The following is a 17,290-nucleotide window of genomic DNA, read 5'->3' as shown; positions in this document are numbered from 1 at the left end:
TGCTTTGGGCTTCCCAAAGCCCAAAAGACCTCATACCAATGAAGAGTGTATTCTTAGATTATAAACTCATGACCATTCCCTAAATTAGCCGATGTGGGACTTTTATCATCCAACAATATTAAAATCCGAAAATTAAATATGGAATTCTTAAATTTAAAATTTAAAATTTAAGGTTAGAATGTTTGAAATATCTAAAAGTTTTAAACACATTTAAATATATATTCACATTACACATTTTTATTTATTAAACCATATTCAAATTAAAAATTTATTAAAATCAGCTCCAAATTTTTATTTAAAGCACGACAGGTAAAAGCTAAAATATTTATTTATTTATTATTATTATTTGAAATTTGGTGAACTAAACTAAATATTTAATAATTATTTATCAGAACTTAAAAGCTAAGGAAATATTTGAAAAGTTCGGAAATAACATAAACCGTTAATTTAAGAGATTAGAATTTAGATAATACTTTGACACATTTTTAAACAGGGAAATGAAAAATATTAACCTCAACCGGCCGTTGATTGGTCTGTCACCATTGTTGCGTCACCCTCTTGATGAAGAGAATTTCCGAAGCCGCGTTTGTGTGAATTCAACGATCTTTAAATTTGGTTTAACCAAAAAAAAAAAAAAAAAGTAAAGAGAGAGAAAGAGAGCTTTAACAACAAACGTTTCGCGCGATCTCTCTCTCTATATGAGAAATTTGCGTTCTCCTCGCATATGCTAGCATTTCAAATTCCGTAACAGGTAAGATCGGAGAGAGATCGAATTTTCTGGAGGAGAGTTTAGAAGCCTACACGATTCTGAATCCATGTTCGTTTTCAGTGTGGTTGCGTGTTTATTTTGAGTTTTTCTGTTGCAGTTGCCGCGGTGTTGGATCTAGCTAGCTCGTTTTACCGTCGGGGGAATTCTCGTCGAGCTAATTCTTCCTTGAATGCTCGGCTCTGGAGGCGTGTAGATCAGGTGGGTTTTATGATTTGAGTGGATTGACGCTAATTTCTTTTCATGCTTTAACGACTGCACTCAGTGAAGCTGAATTTGGGTTCTTACCTCACCTATTGACATCGAGCTACTCGGTTTTGTTTTTGGGAATTATGATCTTGTTACATTGCTTTGATGAGGATCTCTGAAATTCTCTTTTTGTTGTCTTTGAAACCGTCGAGTAACGAGGTCTATTGATAAGATCTGACTGAATTTTATTTTGTTTTTTTATGGATCTACGGTTTGGGTTATTTTATTTTATTTGATTACTTTTTTTCCTTTTAACTGATTGGGCCGGATTTTTGGCTTTTAACATCTGTTTTGAAGGTGGGGATGGAGATTAGACTCTATGCTCAATTGTGTTTTTTTGAATGTGGGAACGATTGAGAATGTATAGTTATGGATCTACGAATGCCTTGCGTAGTTACTGTAGGCAATTGTTTATGATTATCCTCCAAGTTGGCGAGATTGTGTTAATAAGAGAAACATGATCTTTATTTCGATTTGACTTACGGCAATTGCATTGTATAATGTTGTTTTTCTGATCTCAATGTCCACCATCGTAATGTATCTATCTGTTTTTAAAATAAGAAACATAACCTTCATTAGCTGAAGTTTGTATTGTTTATAAATTGTCTGTTGGTTACTAAGTTTTAATTCGTTGGGGATATTGATTAGGTCTCTTGGATTTCATTTCATTACACAGGGTTGGTGTACTTTTTTGGTTTAGAGTCAGTCTGAGCAAGCAATAGTTTTGCGGTAGGCTGATGAAGAACGGAATGATAGAATGCAGTGTTTGTCACTCCAAGTTGGTTTCACCCACTACAAAGGGTATATCCAGGGCATATGATCGACATAAGAACAGAGTATCATCTAAGCAACGAGCCTTAAACACCCTCTTGGTTGTTGGTGACTGTATCTTGGTTGGTTTGCAGGTGATTGTTATCTCTGACCTTTGCTTAATTTACTTTTCTATGTCGTGAATTCTCAGTAAAATGTAGTGATGCAAAAGATTTATCTGTTTTTTTCCCTTCCTTTATGAAATGGTTTTGTGCAAGACATCGCTGTTGTTTTGTCCCAATCACTAGCTGCATCCCACACTGCAAAGCCTACTAATTACTATTATTTCTCAAGCTTAATTGGACCAGCAAGACACCTCGACAACCTTTATTCAGTCTTTTTATTCATGGTTGTCCTTCTGTTGGTCCAAGTTGTTGTCATTGTCCACTATCGTTCTCCTCCATTATTCCTTGCCTCTCTGTTGCTAGTTGCATCCCACGCTGCAATGCCTACTTATTACATCCCACTCTGCAAAGCCTTCTGATTACTATTATTCCTTATGCTCAATTGGACCAACAAGACACCTCTTCTTCTTCCTTTCTTTTTTTGCTTTCCACCTCCTCCTCCTTCTTCAAGACCTTTGATCTCTACTTGAACCCAATGAAAAAAATAGCATCGCTTTTTATGGATTCGTTGAGAATGATTCCGATCTAGTTCATAGCCTATTAGAAGAAGAAAACATTTAGTTGGGATCTTCAAAGATAGAAAAAGATTGCAGTTAATGTGTTCAACCTTCAGAAACTTTTGCAAATAGCAATTATGGAATGTAATTAATTGCTTTAGCACAACTACCACTGTTGCCTCTATACATTAATGGAACTTATCTCACTGTGAGTAAAATTCAGTAAGTATCAATTTTTATGTAGAAATCAACTCAATCGTTTCTTGTCAAACCATAGAAAGAAAACACTAGATGACAATATTTTGTTTCTGGTATTCAAGAATGAGATATGTTACAGTTTACATGGAAGATTGCCCATAATAACAGATAGGCAGGTGCTCCCACCGACCCCCATCCTCCCCCCCACACGAATCTTCCTTTTCTTGTTTGATGCTACTTGGACTTCTGTTGATAACTGTTGAAAAAGGTCAAGTTTTCAAGTGAACTATCGTTTTTAAATGTCTAACATTGGTTCATTTTCTTTGACAGCCTATATTGGTTTATATGTCCAAGGTGGACGGGAAATTCAAGTTCAGCCCAATTAGTGTTAACTTTTTGACTGAGATTGCAAAGGTTCTCTTTGCTGTTGTTATGCTGATAATACAGGTACTTATTGTCTTGGAAACTGGAAATATATCTGAACAGTTTTGAGCCTACAGTGCTCAGTTTGAATGGATATCTCAATCGTGCTCACGTCAGTTTATACATTCGCTAATTCTGTCTGTTTGCAATACAAAAAATTATTTCTTTTAATGTGGTGGGTGATAAAAAAAACACAACTGACTTTCATTTCTTTCTCAAATGAAAGTTGTTTTGATAAAAGAATCACACAAGTGACTCTTGAACTTTTCTGCTTGTTTGGGTGCTTTTGTTGGAGAGAATAGGCAAGGGAGAGACTTTATATTTTATAATCCTTTTGCAATCGTTAATTTTATTGTTATATCTGTGAGTGTCCAGGTTAATTTTATTGTTATATCACTGACATACGATTTTAAATGAGTTGCTTTTGGTATAGCTTTGGAATACTTAGATTTTTTCATCTAAATTCTCGTGAAAGCATCCATTGAATTTCTAGATTGAATTGCTTCCAAAACGACCCTATGGCCTATGCATCTGGCTTAATTTTAACTCTTACTATGAATTCTGCAGTCTAGACATCAGAAAGTTGGGGAAAAGCCTCTTCTCTCATTATCAACATTTATGCAGGTTACTTTTCTCACATGACCATTTTCTAATTAATTATCAATAGTTGCTATCGAATATAATCTTTATGCCTGATTTTCTGAAGTAAATATTTTAGATTTACATGAATTGAGATAGATTTTGCCATTATTAATGGGGTAGGGAGGTTGGAGGTATTGATTCTACCCAAAGTGAGATAGCATTCTAGTGCTAACTATTCTTTGCCAGTTAGGTTAACTACTCTGCAATGCAACATACTATGTGATTATTTATTTATTTATTCTCATTTTTAAAGAAAAACCATACTTGCATTGAGTAAATGAACAGATTTACTACCCAACAAAAAAAGCGGAATTCCTAGCCAAAACCAATGGGAAAAGCCAAACCAACGAACACTAATTAGCAACACACCAACTGTTGAGATAATAAGAAACAAAGGACAAATACAAAACCCCCTTGCACAGATGGCCGTCCATAAGGGGGTGTTGAACCTAGACGAAGACCAAATATTCCTTCAAGACAACTCCACACTCCTAAGATCCTTTGATTTGTCTAGAGCCAAATGTTCCAAGAAATAACTAAAAATGTGATACTTGGAAATCTTATCTTATGGGGCTTCTCTAAGCTGAGGGTTTGGAATTTAAATGTTGGCTTGAACTTAGTTTGCTTAGTTTTCTTTTTGAAGCTTATGGATTCTCCAGATCATTTAATTTGTTTACCTGTGCTAAGAGGTTTTACTCTCTTTTACGGACAGACACTTCTACTTGAGGGTAGTGGTTTTTTCATTTTAACAATACTTGGAGTGTAGTAATTGAATGTTAACTTCATAATGTTTCTGTAGATTATTCTATTGTTTCTTTTTCCTTTTTATTTTTCAGTTTCTGGGCTTTCTTTAGGTATATTCCAATCACGTCTTATTTCCTTTTACAGGCAGCCCGTAACAATGTGCTCCTCGCTGTGCCAGCATTTCTCTATGCAATCAATAATTACCTAAAGTTTACCATGCAGGTATACAGTTCATATTTATGAAAGAGATGTATTCTTTTTACTGGATACATCTTGGACTTACTTTTCATTGTTGGATTACATTGTTCACATATAACCAAGGTATTAAATTTTTGTTGACATTTTCGACATTTTCATCCATATTTTCAAATATTTGTAAGGTTTGACATTGACATAAAGGGTGAATCAACATTTCAATTATATTGTAAGAAATTGATGAAATATTTAAACAAAAATAGCAACAAAATGCAACTAATGTGAATACAATATTAGTGATTACTATTTAACTCATTTAAAAAGTTTTAAAGGTTTTCATTTATTAATTTAACTATTTTTTGAATTTTTTTGTTTCTAATACTTGTATAGAAATATCCATCAACACTGCCATATTATCGATATTTTCATAAAATTGGGACCTCGAATTTTTGTTGATGTTGACATTTTTAACCTTGCTACTAACCATGTTACTCTCGATGCAGCTATATTTCAACCCCGCAACTGTGAAGATGCTTAGCAATTTAAAGGTATTTTGTGAATCAGTCAATTATTGTTGTGGTAGAGTAACTGCGATGACATGTCTTAGCTCATCTGATTGGTGACTCTCGTCTGATGCGCTAATTCTCCCATCTTTACCTAAATGTTCTCGGTTTCTAGTACATTAATTTGGTTGTTTCTGATGAAAAATCATACAGTCAAATGCTTTTGAAGTCAATAATACAATTTTTGGTGGGTGACTACATGAGTTTCTTGACTTTATATGTTGTGCACATAGGAAATGATCGTGAAATATTAGTTGATGTGTGCTTAAGTTGGTTTGGTATCCACAGTAATTGGTAAATGAGTGCTTGCAGAACCGTTTTTTGTGGAATTCTACTTGACGTGTGCTTTGACTATAATGTCTGTTGCATCATCATTGGCTTGTTCTTGTGGTGGACTTCTGTAACATTTATTAAATTTTTTTAGATATATACGAGTGTATGTATGTATTGTATGCTTGTATAATAATGCAAAAACGATGAATTCTTGTGGAATTGGTGGTTTGGTTCAATGTTTTAACAACATCTGTTTGAAACATTGTTGGTTTGTGTTTGTTGTTAGACTTCTATAAAATGTATCAGGGACTTTAAACATGTTCTCACCCTTGCATATCATATTCTACTCTTACTTTTATAATGGTACAACATGATTTATCATGGTAAAAAATATGAACGTATTGGAAGGAAAAAAATTCTATGATGTGCATCAAAACACTGTAGGAAGGGGAAGTTTTCTCTTATAACTCTTTCATCTTCTTTCTGTTTATACCTATCATAATTACTTTGCAACGAATGGGTCGAGCAAACTAACTATTATTTTCTTTCTGTGCTAACAGTAGGCTAGTACTCTCTAAGGATCATGTTCATGCACTCTTCTAAGTTTGGTCGAGGTTTAGATACTAGAAATGGTTGCTGGATTCTGTAAAACATTGACACAGACTAAGAAGGATAATTGAGTTAGCAGAAGATAGGATTATAATGGTCTCTCTTAGCCACATAGGGTGACGAGTCTAATTGAAAATTCTCTAATTGTGCTTCTCTTAACCTTAAAACACAAACATCTCATATAATTTTCCAAGAATAATATTTTGATTGATTGTTTATGTTCAGGTTTTGGTCATTGCTGTCTTGCTAAAGATTATTATGAGACGGCGGTTTTCTGTAATTCAGGTTAGTATATTTCTTCTGCCATTTTTGCCTGCTCAAGGTGTTATGTAACTGTGAACTATTATGATGTAAGGTGGAGAAGAAGTGTCCTAAGTGTAGGAATTTATTAATTATTATTTTTTAAACAAGAAATGAGAATTTTATTGCTATAATGAAAAGAGACTAATGCTCAAAAGATATAGAACTCCACAAAGGAATATAAAGAAACACTAAGAAGGATTACAAAGGATATTAATAACAATCTAAATAAAACAAAATCCTCTTAATCAAAGAACAAAAAGTAGTAATCCAACCGAACATTGAAATAGAGGCCAAGAACGCCAAGCTCTGAGTAAAAGTGATCAAAAGAGGGAGGAGCCAAGGAAACAGAAGGAAACAGAAGCACATAGTTCTTGGAAGCTGAAAAGAAATCCCATAACAACCAAAATAAAATAATCATTAAAATCACAATCAAATTTTGAAAAGGAGAACCAACCCAAAAATGTCAAACCGCACAAAATTTAATGCCTCCAAATTAAAAGGCCCCAAAATCTTCCATAAAAGATTTCATTAAACCAACTGACAACCTAGAACTTCAAAATGAATAAAAAAAGCTCGAAACTGAAAACAATCTTCAAGGCCGTACAAAAAAGAAAAAAAAAACTTTGAAGCCTGTAGAATATGAAAGAGTGCTTCTCATTGTTGGACCATCAATACGAAATAGTGAAACACAATCGGATCTCAATTTTGGTGATTGAGATGTGATTTCTTTCATCTATAGTCCACAAAAAATCAATGAAGGAATGAAATTTGAAAGGAGAAGGATACTTTTCCATTGATTGCGAAGCTTCAATTGGATTTCCTCTATCATCAACCAAAAAGATACTTTCGAATGCTTCTACAGAAGTGCCTTCGTCAGAAAATTCAACAATCATTTTATTAGCTAAATGTGTTTCAAGTTCCTTGCTGCTCATACTAACATTAGATGCTTCATCAGATGTGATATTATGGAAAATTGAAGAGGGGATAGGATCCTTAGTGGGAGAGCTAATTATACCTTTGGTTAAAGTGATTTGATTCTGGAGGCTTTAATATCCATCTAATGTGGTTAAAGATTCTACTCAAAATTCAGCATCTAAAAAAAAATAAAAAAAAATGAAGCAGATCTCCTTGTCTTATTTATGTAAAGGCTTTAATCTCCATCTAGGTTTTCTATTGGGGAGAACATAGAAGGTAATGGAACTTATCGTTTTTTCATTTACTCCAGTGGGAAGCACTTGCTCTGTTGCTTATTGGGATAAGTGTAAATCAATTGCGGTCTTTACCTGAAGGTACCACCAATTTGGGTCTCACAGTCTCCATGGGCGCATATGTCTACACGCTGATTTTTGTAAGTGGATCTTGTTTTATGGCTAGAATGCTAGCGTCTTACAACTTTAGTCAAACCTAAACTTGTTCTTCTCCCATCGGTTTCTAAATATTTCGAGTAACTTGTATCTTTTTTATAGGTTACTGTCCCATCTTTAGCTTCTGTTTATAATGAATATGCTTTGAAGAGCCAGTATGATACGAGCATTTATCTCCAGGTAACGTTACTATTGTTGTGTGTTACTATTGTTGTGTTAAATTGTATCTAAAGAATTACCTGAGATGTTTAAATAGATATGTTTTTCTGTTTCATTTGTTTTCTATTTAGAAAAAGTAAGAATAGCTGTCCATCATATCTGTAGTGGAGGACATGCTTTCTCAATAGCCAATTCCGTTTATTTAGAATTTGGGATAATGGATGTGGGATCTTGAGTGGCTTTTCTTCTTTGACGTTCAAGTGATAGCATTCTTAGCATATGTAAATATTTTGTATCTCTTAGTGTTCATTATTTCTAATGGTAGATTTTTTTTTTTTGATGAATTGCAGAACTTGTTTTTATACGGATATGGTGCAATGTTCAACTTCCTGGGAATATTAGGAACAGTTATTATTAAAGGTAAGATATAACGCTCTAATTTACTACCTCCCCAATTAAATAAACAGAAGACTTTGTATGGTTTCTTCCAGAAGATGCATCATCTAAGTCATGAATTTTTTATCTTGTTCTTATTCTTTTGTGAAATTGATCGTGACTTGGTATATGTAGTTTCACATTGAGTCATCTTTTGAACGCAATTTCTTATTATTAGACATCTCAATATCACAAAAGAAAAAGAACCAGAAAAAAAATCACAAGTATTGATTAGACATCATATATGGAAATTTCTTATTATTAGACACTTTCTGTGATTTAATGATCTCATGTTGATATACCTTTCGTGTATTGTGGTTTGACTTGAGCTCTTTTATGATTTGATGATATCATACCTAGTATTTTGGCCCTTCAGTATTTTTTTAAACTCAGTTATTGGTCACGAGATTCTCTTCAGATTAGATTTTTGAATGAATTAATTGTTCCTCCTGGTTTATTATGGCTGCCTGCACTGTGAATGTACTAGCTCAATGGCAGTATAGAGTTCTGATTAGCTGCCTTTCGACTTTTTGTATATTTTAGGTCCTAGCAGCTTTGATATCCTGCAAGGTCATTCGAAAGCCACAATGCTGCTGATAGCTAATAATGCAGCCCAAGGAATTCTATCCTCTTTCTTCTTTAAATATGCAGGTAACCTAAGCATAGATAGGTTTCTCATTAAATTATTAGATTAACCATGCCTTTTTTGTCTATTGCTATAATATCATAAGTTTCTGGACACTTTTGGTCCATGGATTAGTATCACACGTCTTATTAGATTTCTGCTTTCTTTCTTGCAGATACAATTCTGAAGAAGTACTCCTCAACAGTTGCTACTATCTTTACAGGCATAGCGTCTGCTGCACTGTTTGGTCATATTTTGACTATGAACTTTGTCTTGGGAATATCCATAGTTTTTATCTCTATGCACCAGGTACTTTGGGGAGGGGACGACCCTGACAAGGCTAAATATGCTACCAAAACATAATTTCCGAGCACTAATTCTTGATATTGTGTTTCAGTTCTTCTCATCCCTCTCAAAAGTCAAAGATGAGCAGAATGGGATCACAGAAATGGTGGATGTGGATAACCAGAGGTAGGAACTTATTTATGTTGTGAGACATCAATTTGATGTGGTTTCTAGTCATGGGCTTATATTATATTTAAGACTTTCAGCTTAAAGGTTGACCCAGTTCCTTTGCTTTGAAAATTGCCAAGATAAATATTTTCTCTGATAAGGATTTGAGACTGTCTTTGTTAATGGTGGATCAGCTGCTTGGTAATTTTCCTTTTTGGATATTTAATTTTTTGAGTTTTTTCTTTTCAGGTCAAAGGGTTCCTTCGTAAGTATGACAGCAGGGGCTAACGAAGAGGTGTGCATTTGGCTTGTTTTCAGAGCTTGTTTTCAGGATGTTTTATGAAAAATTCTCAGTACGCACTCAAAAAACCATGAATGATTTAGATTTGGTTTATTTGCAGGCTCTTGTTGAATCTGATGAGCGAAAGCCACTTCTTCCAACCTAAAAGTTTTTCTCAACCAGGTATTTGATGTATTATTTTTTTCTTTCTTTCTGTATGAACTCTTAATTATTATTATTAAACACCTATAAAGGGTCTCCACATTCACCAGATAGTTATGTTTCCTCATTCCTTAATTCACAGTGAAAGCAAACTGAATTTATTTACTTTGGTGTTCATGATCAATCTAATCTGATCATGATGAAGTCAAAATTCTTGATATGACCTTTTGGGTGATCAAGTTTGCAATTTGATAACTTGGCTTCTTTTTTCCTTTTTTTTTTCTTTGAAGACAAAATGAAGTTTTAATGGCATATTGAGAACCCATTTGGTTATGTCTGCTGCCTAGACCGATCTAAAGCTGGAACAAGCTTTGGTTTCTCAATTCTAGGATACAAATATGATAAGCTATCTTAATTGTAATGTACATGACATAATGACTTGGTTCATAGGAGCTTAAAGAATTTTTCTCATTTAAGTGCCTGAGAGCATAAAACGAAATTTGTGTATTTATCGTGATTTGGTATCATAAAGTCTTACTTCGACATCAAATCACATAATCCACGCCTCTTACAGGATCTCTTGGGAAGTTTTGCCTGGATCATTGGACCGTAGGGAGACGGCGGGTGACATGTCTCAACCTTTATCAATAAATTTTTTTGATGATGGTTTCCTCCAAGGTTGCAATAGTCTTCCTCAGGTTGGTTTCGATATGAAATTTTTGTTGCTCAGATTAGATTAGATAATAACAGCATGGGTATTATCATACCTAAATAGCCCTACCTACATTTCAAGTCGTGGTTTTAGTAACATGTATTATTATTCTTTACCCCCAGACTGATTATAACCAATAATTCTTGTCTATTTCCTTCCACAATATCTCAAATTTTTTATTTCCTTCCCCCATTGAAAATGTAGTGCTACAATTCAGATCTTATGACAAACATGTACTCAATTTTCTTATACATATAAAGGAAATGTTATAAACTGTGTTTGAAACATCAAGACTGCTTAATATGGGGATAGATCTCTGTGATTGAGAATGAATCAAAAGTGAAGTTTCATTTGATTATCTTAACTGCTTGCAGCATTTTTCATTTGTTCTCAGACATTTTTTTCAATTCTATTTGCATATTTTTAAAAAAAATGTGAAAGGAGGGAATATGCTTTGAATACCAGAACTAATATCAGTTCATTGAAAGGATGAAAAGTTGGCTAAAATGATGTGATTATGTAGTACTTTCTGGATTGATTATTGCTTGGATAGATTAAAATGGAGAGTGGTTAGTGACACTATCCTACGTATTTGGTTGGAAGCTTATTAGTTTTGATAGGTTTAATGGTTGGCTAATTTTAAATTATTGAGTTGGTATTCATTGTGAAGAGAATGTTTGCTTCGTTTTTTTAGATTCTTTGGAGACAATGAAATTATGATAAAATTTCTGGTTAGATTACTTTAAAGTTTATTTTAGAGTATGCTTTTGAACTCAAAACTTCCACAAATGGAAGTTGTAAGAAACAATTTAGTTTAATATTAATTTCGTTTTGTATCATCTTTTGGTAGGCATTTACACAATTAGGTACAGAAAGCGTTGGACTATAATGATTTGAAAAAGGAAATTAAAAGTTCCCAAGGAATTATTAATGCTTGCTATGAAAGACTGATAAAAATGTAAAGGCAGACAAAAAAATCGACCACACCTCATAAAGCGTCAACCAAATATGGCTCGGCGGGATCCACCCACCTAATTCTCGACACCAATTTTTGGGTACATTTGTTCTTTTTGCTAAACAATGACCTATAGACATATTATAAATCATGTCTATAGATCGAAAGATACGAATAGTTACATCTTATAAAACATTCAAAAATACATATATAGTTACAGTGCATCAATATCTAAAATAATCCATAATCATCATTTTGGACTATAGTTTTGAGTGTGTGTATATATTAAATGCAGTCCCATGGGAGTCCATTCATTTTGATATAAGTGAAAATCAGCAAGTTTTTGTTTAGATCAGAGTTGAAGAACAAAATATATAAAAAGAAGACCTAATAGCCTCAGGTAAATCTGCACTCTACAGTTTTGAGAAGGCAGAGAGTGTCAATGAGGGGCCTCCATTAATATTCAGAAACAGATAATTCTCCACACATTCAGCTACCATCACTCTTCTTAAAGTCTCCCAAGACTCTGAAACCGGTCTACCACATCCAAGCTCACCATTTACACAAGCAAATAAAAGGGATATGCGTAAAGCTATCCCGACCAAATATCGTAGGCATATAAGAGAGAAACTATTCAAAGCATACGCAAGAATTCAAACTCAGGGGGATGAAACCATGTACATTGCCATCAAGACACTGGCGCAGGGGGACCAGTAGGTGCGGGGGGCTTCAAAAGAGGTTGGAGGGCTTTCACAACGATGCTCATATTTGGTCGGAACTCAGATTCGTACTGTACACACAATGCAGCCACTGCTGCTAGCTGCATCACCGAACAAGAAAAGTAGATTTGTTAATCACCTGAACGAACTCTGAGCTTATAATATCGTTCATTATATTGAGTACCTTCGCAATTCCTTTAGGAGGGTATTCTCCCTTTAGTCTTGGATCTACGCATTGCTTCACTTTGTCCTCGCTTAGCCTTGGGGTAGCCTAAAGGAAATAAGCATGTCAAACCATGTTTCATATATAATAAGAGGGCAGACAATGTCTTTTTAGGCGCAACGCCCACGAAAGCGTATTAGGCTTTTGGAGTTGATTGCAGAGGCACGCCTCCGCAACAGCACCTTATTTGTCTCGTCTTTTTGAAAAGGGTGTTTCAAAACGCTTTTCAAAACACATGGAGAAGAGACAATGAGAACAATTTAACAAGGAATACACGTTACAACTCACCCAGGTAACTAAACTTTGCTGTCCGCGGGGCATCGTGTGATCGACAGGTTTCCTACCAGTCAAAAGCTCAAGTAGAACTACACCAAAGCTGTATACATCACTCTTCTGTGTCAACTGTCCAGACATTGCATACCTGCAGAAAGACATCCACTGATAAAAATGATGGCAAAATTTAAGCCACTTTTCTGAAACAAAAACTGCATTTCTTAAACTGAAAATGTTAATAAATGAGGGTAAGTTTTTGTAAATGTTTTTATAAAATGGTGTACAAAACAAAAGACTGTTACCAATTTTTTATCAAAAGGTTACAAATGAGACAACCAGAAAAGCAGCCTCCTAAAAAACAAAAAATGGTTTAACACACAGGTAATACAATATTAGCAATTTAGCAGTGGAAAAAGGTGTAAATATTTGTGCTCCTATCAGCTCGATATTAGCAGAAAGACAAGAATTCCCACTTTAAATATACTCTGGCTTAGAAGGACTCTGCTGTCATTCTGTAAATCAACGGTAGAACTTTGAAGACAATTTATCATGGGTTTGAAAAAGACTATTAGAATTTGCAAAGTTCTAGTTTCACAGCATAAATTCACCCAAACTATCCTAATAGAGGTCTCCACACAATCAACCAAGAACAGGAGAAGAGAGTTTTAGAAACATTACTCTGGAGCATGGTAACCAAAAGTTCCCAAAACTCGAGTTGAATGAAGACGGGCTGCCATATCAGGGGCTTGATTGGAGAGGTTAAAATCAGCTATCTTCGCTTTAAAATCCTCAAAGAGAAGCACATTGCTGGACCTGATATCTCGGTGTATAATAGCAGGTTGAACCTTCTCATGCAAGTATTCCAGTCCTTTGGCAGCATCAACTGCAATTCTCACTCGCTGCATCCAGTCGAGCACTGGACCAGGTTGTGCTCCTTGTACTCCCTTCCTTCCTTCAATCATGGAGAGGGTGGGCTTATATCAATTACCCGATCTTAGATCAGTTATTAGTAACATTTTCATAAAGAAAAGTTAAAAGGATGGGATACCATGTAACACATCATGCAAAGATCCCATGGTTGCATATTCATATGCCAATACACGAAGATTTCCTTCAACACAATATCCAAGCAATTCAACAAAATTTTCATGTTTCAATCTTGATACTGTAGAAACCTGAAAGTCAAAAGGATATTAAAAGACCATATATTTGGTCAAGATATCCAAATTAAGAAATTAAAAATGATATAGGTAAAAAAAATGATCGAAATATTATTCCAATATCTAACAAACCTGGGTCAAAAACTCAATGTTACTGTCAGGCTCAGAGGAAACATCGAGCTTTTTTACAGCTACATTTTTCCCATTATTCAAGCTTGCATAGTAAACTCTACCATAAGATCCTTCTCCAATCAATGCTTTCGACCCAAAATTATCTGTCTTTTCTTTCAGTTCATCCAGGGAGAGTGCAGGCACTTCAATTGTTGGTGCTGCCTTTTGTGCCTCAGGTTTAACAGGTGCTGACACGTTTGGGCCCTTTGAGTGGCCTAAATGTGAAACATAGTGAAGCTTCAGTGGAACAAACTTATTTATACTTCCTTAGTGCATACACTAGTGTACCAAAACGTGCCTCAATTGGGCAATAAAATTTCAAAAGACATACATAAAAGAGTAATTATGTTGAGCCAATTAGGAACCAAAAAAGACAAAGACATCTTCATGATCCTGTCTGCTTTCTGGTTCTAATTTCATTTTCATTATATCAATGATCAATGGTTTCTTGTTCAAAAAAAAAAAAAAAAACACCTAAGTGATGCACAACTTTCCTCCGTTAACATTGATAAATTAGCTATGGAAACTAACCATCTCCAAAATTAGTGGGGATTTTCAAGTGCTCATTTTCAGTTGACTCGTTAGTCTCTTCAACTTGACAAAAACAACAAAACCACTTGCGCATTCTCACTTTCTTCCTTTGCTGTCGATTATTCGGACTTTTGTTCGCTGGATGAAAAATGTTATCAGGAGGAGGAGCATAAGCCTGCACAATGTTAGCACAGTTTCACTAAGAGTGTAATGGCAGTGGCCTTCAGTAAACTCTCATAGTTAACACAAAAGAAACACTCAAATGGCTGCACAATAACAATAGTATTTTACCCTTATAAACAATGAAGAACAGAGTAAAAGATGGAAAATCGGCAACAAAGAAAACAGGTGAACTTCTAGTAATTTAAAACACAACCCGAAAGAAGTAGATAGAACAAGCATTATATTTCATAGTATTAGAGACCTTCACCAAACTACTAGAGACACTTCCATTAAGGGCTTGAAATTGTTGCATTAGACACAATCACACCTCAAAATCCAACCCAATCTTAACTACTTGATAACACCTAAATTTATAAGCAATTTCATGATCTAGTAAACACGCTGGTCTTTTAGAAAGGTTATTAACTAATACTAATAAACTCATCAAAAATTCCCCATCTAGATTGCTGCAACAAACCGGCAATGATGATGGGGGATTTCACAAGTGAAAATCTTAAAAAAAAAGGTCTTACATCACTCTTTCTCCAAATTGGTGACCATTATGCAAGAAAGAAAACAAATCACAAAGCCACTTGTTTATGCAATGCACATACACTCATAATTTCTAGACAACGATTCTCAATATATTCGGATGGCATCTCACATTTCCTAGGGATGTAAAGAACTTTTTGGATATGGCTTTTAACGTTCTACCCTTTCAAGAATGCAAAAGCCCTATTATGGAAAAACCTCATCATGGCTTTTTTCTAGAAATAAATCAGAGAATATTTTCAGAATAGACACAGACCTACACAAAACTTTTCAACAGTGTTGGTTATACCTCCCTCATTGCAAATTGGGAAAGTCTTTTGTAGACACCATGGATTATACATCCATATTGTAAATTTCAATCACCAATGAAATTATCTCTTATTAAAAAAAAATGATGATGATGATGAGGGATTTAAAACTTGATGTCGTTGAAAAAATGCATATCATCTGGCATTCACCCCTATAAGAAAAGTAATAAGCTCATATAGAATTGGGCAAACAAAGCTATTTGGATCAAAATCAATCAATAATTAATATTTTCATGCCCCGAGATACTCCAAACGCTGAGAATTCAGCGTTCAATAGACTTAGTTTAGTGAAAATGGCGATTGAAAATTTTCAAAGAAAAGGAATAGAATGATATGAAATTGTGGAAAGATCGTTAAAGGAAAATTTAATAACAATACTATAAACAAAATGCACTTTGGAAGAGAAGGGAACAAAAAAAAAACCCATAATCGCCTCATCAGATGGATGATTCTTACCACTAGCAAATGCCTACCAGACTCCGAGTTCTTCATCCAAAAAGCAAGAGAAATTCAAACAAAACCGATTTAGCAGAATGCAGATAATAAACACACAAAAAAGAAGAGTATATAAGAAGAAGAAAAAATTTCCCGATTTAGCGACAACCTAAACAAAAAACTACATCGATATTCGTTTCGAAACAATCAAAGAACAAACCAGCGAAAACTCGGCAGAATTTGGCCAAACAAAAAAAAAAAACTAGACAATCAAAGAAACAAATTCTTGAAAACCGAACTGAAAATGGATAAGAAGGAAGAACGAGAAATTAAACCTGAAATTAACAGATTGGAAGGCGAAGAAGCTCGAAGTGGAAAGGAAACAGAAATTGTACAGGTGTGGAGAAGAAGAAACGAAAGAGAGAATGGAAACAAAAGAACAACACAGATACAGATGGGAATTGGTGGGTTTTTTGTTGTGTGTTGGGATTTTTAGTGTTCGGATTCGGATTGAAAGCAAAGCAAAAGAAGAAAGCAACAAGGAAAAGCGGGGAATGACAGAGAAGCATACACCGACGCCGAGCTGACAACTCTCTCCCTTTACTCTGAATTTCTCACATTAAGCCAAAGAAAAAGGGAAGAAAGTGAAAGAAAAAGCTCCCTTCTTTTTCTATTACTATTTTTTTCTCCCCTTCACTCACAAGTTTATCCAATATTTTCTTTAATTATATCAAATTAATACCAATACATTAATTTCAAAACATTAATGTAACGAGTTCGACATTATTTACAACATCATTCACATCAATTAAATAAATTGTAACAACCATTTTTTAATAGTATATTGATTTATTACAAAAATTCTTTAATTTTAGATATCACCGTAATATGTGATGTAACCCAATGATGTATGTCTTCTCTTGTATCTTTGACGATGACGACAAAAAACAAGATTCGTCAACTAATACATATCTAATACAATAGAGTACTGGGTGCGGGTGCGACAAACAAAGATCAGACAAAAACATCTATAACAAATAACTAAATTTGACAACAAAAATAAATAGGAAGAAAAGTTAGTTGTTATAGCTGACCATTTAGTATCATTGTTTAAAATATAGTACGTTAAGATATAATACTTGTAACGGCTCAGATCCACCGCTAGTAATTATTGTTCTCTTTGAACTTTCCCTTTCGGGCTTTCCTTCAAAGCT

General features: G+C 34.4%; 2 protein-coding genes across 4 annotated transcripts; one reads left to right on the top strand and one right to left on the bottom strand.

The window, feature by feature from the left end:
* The first annotated feature begins 629 nt into the window (after positions 1–629).
* Positions 630–10,875, top strand: LOC111498143 (CMP-sialic acid transporter 2-like). 2 transcript variants are annotated; one of them, XM_023149259.1, is made up of 17 exons: positions 630–751; positions 867–967; positions 1,692–1,920; positions 2,976–3,092; positions 3,636–3,692; positions 4,599–4,676; positions 5,153–5,197; positions 6,320–6,379; positions 7,623–7,745; positions 7,864–7,941; positions 8,271–8,340; positions 8,899–9,006; positions 9,156–9,289; positions 9,378–9,451; positions 9,683–9,728; positions 9,835–9,896; positions 10,450–10,875. In XM_023149259.1, exons 3-16 carry the CDS (start codon positions 1,753–1,755, stop codon positions 9,877–9,879), a joined length of 1,203 nt encoding a protein of 400 aa, XP_023005027.1. In that variant the 5' UTR covers positions 630–751; positions 867–967; positions 1,692–1,752; the 3' UTR covers positions 9,880–9,896; positions 10,450–10,875. The 2 variants fall into 2 exon arrangements, with proteins under 2 accessions (XP_023005027.1, XP_023005028.1); XM_023149260.1 differs by having other exon boundaries at positions 1,664–1,920.
* A 946-nt stretch (positions 10,876–11,821) lies between these two features.
* On the bottom strand, positions 11,822–16,727 carry LOC111498141 (PTI1-like tyrosine-protein kinase 3). Of its 2 annotated transcripts, none has more exons than XM_023149257.1 (8): positions 16,412–16,727; positions 14,620–14,794; positions 14,050–14,303; positions 13,806–13,932; positions 13,436–13,709; positions 12,773–12,905; positions 12,446–12,532; positions 11,822–12,362 (listed from the first exon to the last, which is right to left on the bottom strand). In XM_023149257.1, exons 2-8 carry the CDS (start codon positions 14,711–14,713, stop codon positions 12,231–12,233), a joined length of 1,101 nt encoding a protein of 366 aa, XP_023005025.1. In that variant the 5' UTR covers positions 14,714–14,794; positions 16,412–16,727; the 3' UTR covers positions 11,822–12,230. The 2 variants fall into 2 exon arrangements, with proteins under 2 accessions (XP_023005025.1, XP_023005024.1); XM_023149256.1 differs by lacking the exon at positions 16,412–16,727 and adding an exon at positions 16,098–16,334.
* Positions 16,728–17,290: the final 563 nt, after the last annotated feature.

The sequence above is a fragment of the Cucurbita maxima genome, unplaced genomic scaffold, assembly GCF_002738345.1.
Source record: "Cucurbita maxima cultivar Rimu unplaced genomic scaffold, Cmax_1.0 Cma_Scf00024, whole genome shotgun sequence".
NCBI lineage: Eukaryota > Viridiplantae > Streptophyta > Magnoliopsida > Cucurbitales > Cucurbitaceae > Cucurbita > Cucurbita maxima.
Note: the sequence above shows the minus strand (reverse complement) of the source record. Positions and strands in the feature narration are given on the sequence as shown.

What these genes read in the sequence shown, in the direction of transcription:
- LOC111498143 (XM_023149259.1), top strand. Translation starts at nt 1,753, where the DNA reads ATGAAGAACGGAATGATAGAATGCAGTGTTTGTCACTCCAAGTTGGTT. An exon ending in GGCGGTTTTCTGTAATTCAG is followed by an intron (nt 6,380 to 7,622) that starts GTTAGTATATTT and finishes CATTTACTCCAG; the next exon opens with TGGGAAGCACTTGCTCTGTT. An exon ending in ATACGAGCATTTATCTCCAG is followed by an intron (nt 7,942 to 8,270) that starts GTAACGTTACTA and finishes GATGAATTGCAG; the next exon opens with AACTTGTTTTTATACGGATA.
- LOC111498141 (XM_023149256.1), bottom strand. Translation starts at nt 16,133, where the DNA reads ATGAAGAACTCGGAGTCTGGTAGGCATTTGCTAGTG. An exon ending in CCCCACTAATTTTGGAGATG is followed by an intron (nt 14,304 to 14,619) that starts GTTAGTTTCCAT and finishes TTTCACATTTAG; the next exon opens with GCCACTCAAAGGGCCCAAAC. An exon ending in CTCCTAAAGGAATTGCGAAG is followed by an intron (nt 12,363 to 12,445) that starts GTACTCAATATA and finishes TCGGTGATGCAG; the next exon opens with CTAGCAGCAGTGGCTGCATT.